We start from the raw sequence: 9,300 nt of genomic DNA on the forward strand, positions 1-9,300 counted from the left end.
AATTCTATGAAGTTAAAATCCAGCCTTGACAACCGCCTCTGTAGCTGTCTCCGACTTTCAACGATAGCAATCCTCTTTGAACACCTTTGCAAACGGGCACTGGAAATGCATCACCAAAGCAAATCTTCACGGTCCATGGACCACATGATGTTTGCGACAAGTTCTCCAGGCAAACGTAAAGCAAAAAAATGTTGCAACGGCAAATGTTTGTTTTGTAACTGTCTGACTTCAATCTTCACATTTTCTCCACCACCGTCGCACAGCATACCCTTGTTCCAATCGAAACCTATCACGGAAAATCTTCAGTACTCATTTTTCAATAATCAAACTCACCGGCTTCGTCGGGCAATTCCTTTCGTACACGAAATACCGCAAGCTTTGAAAGAAAACCCAAATAAAACAAGTCCGACAATGAATTCACGAAATAATGATATAAAATTTATTCCTCTCTGTTCTACAAATTATCTGACGTATGCATGTACATTCAAAATTAAAGAACTATTCAATAGTCAAAATTTTAATTTCAATTTAATAGTCAAAAAACGATTGCCTTAACGACTGTCGATGTGGCGAATAGAAATTTGCGCTTACTTTATATCAAAATTTACATATTGCCAAACTACACCGATCCCCAGGTTGGCCCAAAAGTTGAAGTATAAGGATGGATTAATCAACACAGACTTTGAGAAGTGTGAATAGTATCTAATGAATGAAGCCGAAACTACTGGCCTTTTGGGTCAACAGCGAAACACTCGCACAACGTCGGGTTTTATATCATATACATGTACATGTACAATGTGAATCAAATCACTGAAGTGTGCCCAAGTGTGCAATGCGCATTGTATCCAAAATCAACTGTGGCGATATTTCATATAAGGTTCACCAAGATGGCGTCTGGTGTAAATACCCAACGCAAAGAGTCCATAAAAATGCATGATATTGAACTCCGTCATTACACATGATTTTGTTTGATTCTTTCTTGGCTGGTCGTGACCAAAACAATTTTAAGAGCGTAATCATGACTTCGGCGCATTTCGACTCGATGGATATCTTTTATTGTATGCGCCCGCAGGTACGTAGCGAGTTTTTACTAACCACGATTATGAACAATGTACGAAAACGAGGTCCGTATATCTTTGCTAAATTCTCTGCAGAAGGCACAAAATAATAATTAATAATGGTACCTGATGTTATATTTTGATTAATCTTTTCAGTTAATTAGTAAAAAGGCACAATGTTTTCTTTAAAGAGATCATGGCTCATCTATTGGTTAGGAAATGGATGCGTACTGAAAAGCGTTCAGGACCGTAAAAGGATTCTGTGATGATGAAAACAAATTCTTTTCATACTATTTTAGCCCACATGATTCCAAGCAGGAGTCAAAATTCCTCACAAATATTTTTCTACATCTCAACAGTCACACTATTAGATCTATATAAATCCAACGATTTCAGTCTCTCTTCTGTAACCCACGTCAGGGATATGGGTGATAAAAAATATACATTACACATTATGTACAACCAACATTTTATAATTCAAATTCATGTTCTATAATAAAAGTTAGCATAAATGTGAAGGTAGTTGGACACAATTTGCAGGTAGAACAGCCAACCAAAGTGTGTCTCGGGGAATAGTTTAAATTGTTTCGTGTGGATGTTGATAAAGTTTCTGAATGTTTTGGGTGTAAGGGGCAAATAAGCACCCATTCTGATGCTATCAGTTGGAACAATAGAATGAGATGAAAAAGAGGGATTCCGGTTTCAAAACAAGGTCAAATGTTTTGGTATAACGAACTTGCTTAGTTCATGAACAGAGAATAACATGAGAAACTTTTTGGCAAATCATAACTTGGAAATAATCTGCTCGCCTTCAAATATTCTGCTCAGGAAATCCAGCTGTAACGCTTTCCATCACTCGAAATTTTTCTAATACGGGTGCGTGTAGTTGGTTGGGAAATCCAAAAATTTGGGCCCGTGCACAAATTTGACCGAAGCCGAGAGCATACTTTTAATTTTGCGGAGAAAGATAATCCCTAAAAATGGTTGCATAATTTTGTCACTGTGACCGGTTCTTGGTTGGTCCGTGCTTAGCCAAAAAAGAAACTTGCTAAGCATTTTGCTCTACTTCACAGCAGCATATACGTAATTGTCCCCTGGCCACAGTTTGCCGAGGTACTTAGCTGTACGCCACAAACTACACGTACATATAAAAAAGTTCAGCTCTTAACTGCTACATGGAGGATAAGTAGGGTAACTTAACTAACAGCACTTAAATGGCTTGTGGAGAAAATGGAGAATTAAAAACTCCTTCGTTTCACATTTTTTTTGATGGATAAATAGATTATAAGGGGAAACCTCTGAGGGCCTTTGAACAGTTTCAAAGCTGGCAGACCCTGAGAAGGTTTCTCTGTATCACTTCATAACCTGTCGAATTTTTGCAACTTGCGAACTTCAGACTGCGCAAACCGAAGACAGCAAGAAAAAACCCGTCAGTCGCCCCTCCCTAAATAAGGGGAAATCTATAAGAACACTGAAAAGCCTAGAAATTCAGCTCTTTTTACAAAATTATAAAACCTATCGTATTAGACCAATCGTCTGATATGTAACAGCATTAAAGTATATACAGGAGCGTAAAGAAAAACACATTTGTAGGTTATCAAGATAAATCCCTTTAACGGAGTTTTTTTTCAAATTTCAAAGGAAAACAAAAGGATGAAATGTATTGTTAAAGTATTATTTATATCATGTATGCACGTTAATAATATCTGTCTATCTCTAAAAATTGTGACATAAAATTTATTTCAAAGCATATTACTGCGACTGCTATGTACAACTGCCGAGAACAAACATCCACATGTTGTTAACCTATAGAAAAACTAGCTCCTTGATAACTTTTTTTTTAAGAATACGGCTGTTTCTCGATAGTACGCCACCCAGAGTTTGCAACGCTTTGGCCAATCACAATGCGTGAAATTTGTCGACCTAATGCACGTTTGGAAAGGGTCGACAAATTTAGCGGGTTGTGATTGGCCGTGTTGCAAACTCTTGGTGGCGCACTATTGTGAAATGGCGGTATTGACATGAGAGATGAAGCTGCAGGAGACAACGACAGAAAAAGTGAGGCATTCAGGAGTTATTTTATCCACTTGAAAACACGGCACAAGCCTTTCTTTGCTATGCAACATGCTTCCACAGAACGTAGACAAGTTGGGACAAGAGCACTGTAACCCCAAGGGAAGGAAAGGAAGAAGAAAACTGAGAAAGATACGAGATGATTAAATATCTGAGGTTCAAATTCTTTTTAGAGTTGACAAAAGCAGCGGTAGTCACATGTAGACCTGAAACCACACTGCGATGTTGGCACTCTACCACACTGCGATGTTGGAGTAGTAGCCACAAATACCCAATAACTGTAGTTATTTTCGAGTCTACTATCCGTCACTTCCGAACCTTTCTAATTTCCCAAGAGATGCCAGCTGCCTGGAGATTCAATACTGAGTTTCCTGACATTAATCTGAATGTTCTGCTGAAATATCACACTTGCCAAAAGCCAAAACACAGCGCGGACAACGTGAATTCGAGGCCTGCACAATACACTTTTCCACAATTTCATTTGTCTATTAAAACTACACCCACAAAGTTTCCCTTTCTGTCTGTGTGAAGAAGAAAAAAAATGGGCGGCTCACTTTGGTTGGGGGAGGGAGCATGGCTCCTGTTGGCCCCTCCTCCAAGATCTGCCCTTGTGCAATACGAGTTGTCGGTGTGGGGTTCCGAAGGGCCAAATGGAATGCAGTGATACAGGAGGGGGGGGGCAGAGGGTCCACCTGCTGGCTCTGAATTTACCACACAAAGTCTGTGAAGGGTTTACGAGAGGCAGAGCATGTTCTGTGGAGAACTCACGGGAAGCCTTCAAGCAACGTGTGTGCGACCTCCGTGACCAGAAGTTGTGCAGCAAAATTCAAAAGGGTTGGGGGAGTACAACACAACGGGGTTAATAAAAGGTTCGTCACACATCAGGTAAGGAAATCAAACACAGAAAAAAAAAAAGGAAATTAAATGATGCACTAGGCTCTGTGCAGTGTTTTTTCGAGCTTTAACGGCATACGAGGGAAGAAAAAAAAAAAGGGAGAACAACAGGGATGAGATTGACCAATGATAAAAATAGCTGAAAACAGCTGAAAAAAGGCTGAACTGCGAAAAATCTCCCATGCTTTTGTACATAACCTGTGAGGAAAAAAAGCTAAAATCCAAAACACAGAAAACGCTGAATTCAGCTAAAATTGCTGAGAAATCTCACCCATGAATCAGATGGTTGAAGGAAAAGTTGCACGCCTAACATTTCATGCTCTCAATGCTCTCAAAAGTTCAATCAAGAGCAAGGTTTGCCCCCCCCTGTACGCCAGTCTGGTCGGCTGGTTTGTAAAAAGAGTGGGGGGAGTGGGGAATGAGACGAAATGACCGTCACACGGGGGGACCGGACTTGGGCGCCGACAGCTGGCCCTTGAACGAGGAGCGGAACTCCTCCCCCAGCATGGGATGGTGGGAGCCCTCGGTGCCCGAGGAGAGGGAGCCGGCACCGGAGTCCATCTCCCCGGCCAGGGCGATCTCCCGCATGGCCTGCAGGTGTTCCTCCATCTCCCCCAGGGAGCTGTCGATCCACTGGACTGTGGGCGGCAGGCGGCAGGCCTGCTTGGTGACCAGCACCAGGTGGTTGACCGACAGCAGCAGGGCGGCTGACCTACAGGATGGTGGAGAACTCCGACGCATGAGCAAACCGAGGCCAATATAATACGATATCCAGAGAGGGCAAATACTGCCACCATTCCCTAAGCCTTGGGCTGACAGTTATGTACATGCATACATAACTCCACAGCCACTGGCTGTCATATGCATTCGTGTTCCCAATGCCCAAGAAGTCTGTGGAGATGGACCATATGTTGACTTTTACTGCCGTTAATGGACTACTGCAGCAAATGTTGTCTTGTGGCGAGTGTTGTAAAATACCAGATTGAAGTAAGACATATCCGTCAAATGACCATTGGGATCGGGGGTGACAGTGTTTGGCTGTATTTGAAATGTTGGTCAATATATCTGGCCTTTACTGAAAGTAAGCTGTCAGCAAGTGTTTACATAGCAGCAATTTCCATCTTTTCCTTTTTTTTCGACACTTTTCCGTTTTTCAAAAATGAAAAAGAGGTTTACCTGGCTTCGATGAGTTTAGGATCCAGAGGAGGGTACATGGACCGCACCACATCATCCACTCTGTAACCAAAGAGACATATATCGGCAAATGTTAACCCCAACTATGTGTTCCCAAGCATTCCCATGGGCTTCCCAAACCCACTCCCTCAATCTCAACGATATCCCGCAAATCGACGACAAATTTTCTGAACCTTGGCAAAAAAAAGGGACGCAAAGGTGACATCAAGTCACACGAGGCATACAACTGGAGAGTCACAAGCAAGGAGAATTCCTGGCTTACTGCAGAAGAAAGTCCTGCACTTGCATAAGCATGTTATATTGATTGCAAGTAATTTTGGCGGAATGCATATGGTAAGTTCTGTTCTAGCTCAGAAGGTAGAGAATTCCAGTCATAACAAGTGCAGAATTCTCTGCCTGGTGGGGTCAGGAAATGAAATCCAAATTTCAGTGGCATAGATCTGTGCTGGAAATTGGCGGGGATGGGGAAAGGTGGGGGGATGACTTGCCCAACCACGGAAATTTGAAAAGGGGGGGAAGGGGGCGCCACCACTGTCTTTACACTGTCTGGGGGGCGATGTTCATGATAAAGATGTAGATCTGTAATGTGTATCAAATTCATGCAGAATGGCATATTTATGGCTTTTTAAAACTGATTTCCCCTTTTAGTGATAAACATTTCCATCGTTGGGAAATCTTGAAAACTCTTCCTAATCGGCTTTAATTTTCTGCTCATCACAAAAGAGTAGGGGGGGATGATTCAATAGCCCACGCCCCCACCTCAAAAAGTGGGAGATATATACCCCCCATCCCCCCGGAATTTACGTCCACGCCAGATTTCAGTGCTTCAAGAAACAAAGCAATTTGGGTGAGTATGGTTAACACTGAGGAGCTGTGCATGTCCGCCGTGCCCTCTCGTTTGATTTCAACAACATACCTCGGACTTATCCTCTTGGCCACAGTGACAATTTCGCTGAGGCTCTCTGGGGTCTTGACGGACATGGGGTTGCCCATTGTCATGGCAACCAGCTTCTCGGTCAAGTGATGACACGTTTTCAGAATCCCAATGCAGTGCGGTATCAGACCACTGCATGAAAAAAAATATGAACACAACAATGATTGAATTACTTTTGTAGTCCTACTTAAAAATGGGACCTCTCGTACACAATATATAACCACCGTTCTCTAATCCGTTCCTAATGAACGGATGATTTTTTTTTTTGGGGTGGAAGAGAAAAAAACAACACAAATTGATCAGAAGGTTAGCCATAGTCTGAACTGACTGGCTGTGGCCAGTTGTAACACACATCGTCTATGGCAAGAGGCCGTAGCTGCTGGAAAACAGCTTCCACAGACGCGTGGGGCGCTATTGTTAGCCGTGGCCACGTCATTCGGACGCGCGCTCCAGCAGTGCCCACCTGGCGTCATCGACCCATTTGGCGTCGTCATCCAGGAGCTCCTCCAGATGGGCGTTGTGCCAGCAGACGTCATTCAGCTCCACCTCAAAGTCCTCATTGGGTAGCTCGGCATGACTCACCAGGGTCACGGTGCTCGTCCTGGAGCTGGTGATAAGAAAAAAAAACGAATAACAGGGGGGGGGGCGTGTCAGACATGTTTGACGGGGAGAGACGGTTCAATCAGAACGACAAACAACTGGACATTACATGTACGATAATAAGGCAGCTACACATAAAAAGCGGGTCAGGAGTCAGGTTGGGGTAGTGATTCTTTTATCACCTTCCACCTCTGTGGTCCCAGGTTCAATTCCCGGCCCAGTCCACATGTGGATTAGGTTTTCAGTCCCTAGCTGATTCTGAGGGTTTTACCCAGAATATTCCGCTGGGTTTTTCCTCCCACCTCTAAAATTGTAACTGCTTCTCACTGACTCATATTTACAGGTTTCTTCAAAGCTTGCAAGTTTCCAGTGCCCTGGGTGCTCTGTTCAGGAATCCTCGGTGTCATTACCGGAAATTCAAAAATACTAAAACAATAATAAAAAATCCATACTTTCCCAACCAATTTCTGTTAAAAATAACCCTTATAATTGTGGGTGGAATTATCTTTGAGTCCACGGACAGGTACATACCCATGGTTGACTTTTTCTTTGAGAGTCAAATCCAATATACGGCAGTAGCGATGACGACAGATAACCACCAGTACACCAAGAGAGGCAACAAAGAGGAAGCACAATATCCCTATGGCAACGGCCACAATGATCTCCATGGTTACCAGGCAGGGCTACTTCTTATGCCATTCCATTCTGGTTACCAGCTAGCATCTGTGATACGGGAAGGCTGGTTAAAGAAGGGAACCAGTGACCATCAGTTCCTAGACAGTCAATAACTTTGTAAGAAAAGAAAACACTAAATCTAAATAGCGAATGAGTGAAAAGCTAAGGCTATGAAAATGAAAGTTTTAAATTTGCATCAGTGTTGTAGTCGAGACCACTTAAGACCTTCACAAGACCAACACTAGACCTCCAGTCTGAATTCAAGTCACAAGCTATTCAAATGAACTGCAACAAAAGCATTCCTTTGTTCACTGTGTTACTTGTGACTAGTCTTGTGCATGGTCTTTTGTATGGTCTTGTGCATGGTCTTGTGTCTGGTCTTTTGTCTGGTCTTGTGCATAGTCTTGTGTCTGGTCTTGTGTATGGTCTTGTGACTAGTCTTTTGCATGATCTTGTGTCTGGTCTTGTGACTAGTCTTGTGCATGGTCTTGTAAGTTCCAAATCATTAACCCTAACCCCTAGGATGTAAGTAAAATCATATTGAAATAGGAGAATTTGGGACTGTTAGGACGATGAAGCACAACAAGGAGGGTATCTACAAACATGCATACCAGGATGTATTTGCCTGCTTTTTTATCGCTATAATTTTTTTTTATAAAGCACCTTTCCAAAACTCGGGTTAGAAATTTGAAGTGTTCTTGCTTAATACTGTCAAAAGTACCTAAACTAGGCCTATCAGGATTGAGTAGGCCTAATGGTTCCTTAAGGTCAATATGCTAGGCTAGTTTGAGAACGTGGACTTTGTTTCCTTATAATATTAGGGGCAGGGTGCTAGTGCCCTTATTGAGCATAATGTAGTCATCAACCAAGGTGAATCCCAAATTAAATGTTGGTTTCCCTTCTGTTATTGAAACGGGGTCCCCAACAAACCTTTCAACTCCCATTTGGTCTGCAAAATGGACCATCACTCTCGTCTTGACTCTTCACGCAAACAAAACATGACGTCGTCAAGACATATAAAGCCAAGTTAGAAACCATAAAGACGCTGGCTTTAAAGGCCCACTTCAACATTTAGTCGAGACTTTGCACATGACAACCAGCAATGGTGTTTGTACGTGAATGGACAGGTACAGATAGAAACACAGAGCATGGCAGTGGCTGCGTTGCGCATGTTTCTTCACTGTCAAGTTCAAGCTTGTGTTCTTGCTTTATTCATACATCGCCAAAATTACTCCGAGCACTATTTCACACCTACCCTTTAAATTTAACTAAAATGCACATAAATGCTCTTTGAGAAGCTTTCCAACAAAGTAAGGGGGGCAAAATAGAGGTTAAAGTTACTCACCAACAGCGAGAATATTTCCTTTCTCGAGTGCGAACACAAAATGGCGACTGGCATCTTTGACCAATGAAATACCTCATTTCCGAGCACGTGACCCAATGCCTCAACAAAGTTTGTTTTTATTTGGAGATCAAATATTGACTTTTGTGGCAACAAAAGATGACCTTTCAAAAGAAAATAGGGATGGGTAGGAATCCTTATATTTTGCCTTACAAATTTTTATCGTAAAATTTGTTTATCGTGTAAATTGCCAGAATTCAGTGGAACAAAAGTTGGGTCTGTTCCTTGCTCTGTGTACATGTACAAGTAGGCTTGAGGATGTGGGACTGCGAGGTTTAGTTAGGGGATCGGACTTAGTTTGTCACAAGAGCTTAAAACCCGGGAATAAGGAAGATAAAATTAAAAGCTGGTATTAGATCACTTTTTTTGTCCTTGTCTTGTGGTTGGTATAATTACTTGTTGAAAATAAGAAAGCCTTCATCGCCCCCAAATAACTAACTGTTCAGTGTTTGGGGCCTATTTGCTGAGCG

The 9,300-nt window shown here is 42.4% G+C and overlaps 1 protein-coding gene across 3 annotated transcripts; it reads right to left on the bottom strand.

The window, feature by feature from the left end:
* Positions 1-416: 416 nt before the first annotated feature.
* tmem98 (transmembrane protein 98) lies at positions 417-8,834 on the bottom strand. Of its 3 annotated transcripts, none has more exons than XM_022224080.2 (6): positions 8,774-8,834; positions 7,285-7,492; positions 6,617-6,760; positions 6,136-6,285; positions 5,202-5,261; positions 417-4,737 (listed from the first exon to the last, which is right to left on the bottom strand). In XM_022224080.2, the coding sequence occupies exons 2-6, from the start codon at positions 7,419-7,421 to the stop codon at positions 4,461-4,463; spliced, it is 768 nt and encodes a 255-aa protein (XP_022079772.1). In that variant the 5' UTR covers positions 7,422-7,492; positions 8,774-8,834; the 3' UTR covers positions 417-4,460. The 3 variants fall into 3 exon arrangements, with proteins under 3 accessions (XP_022079772.1, XP_022079773.1, XP_022079774.1); XM_022224081.2 differs by having other exon boundaries at positions 7,285-7,541; positions 8,774-8,825; XM_022224082.2 differs by having other exon boundaries at positions 7,285-7,476; positions 8,774-8,821.
* Between the last annotated feature and the right edge of the window lie 466 nt (positions 8,835-9,300).

The sequence above is a fragment of the Acanthaster planci genome, linkage group LG17, assembly GCF_054643075.1.
Source record: "Acanthaster planci isolate LZ-2023a linkage group LG17, COTS_SCS, whole genome shotgun sequence".
NCBI classification, from domain to species: Eukaryota; Metazoa; Echinodermata; class Asteroidea; order Valvatida; family Acanthasteridae; genus Acanthaster; species Acanthaster planci.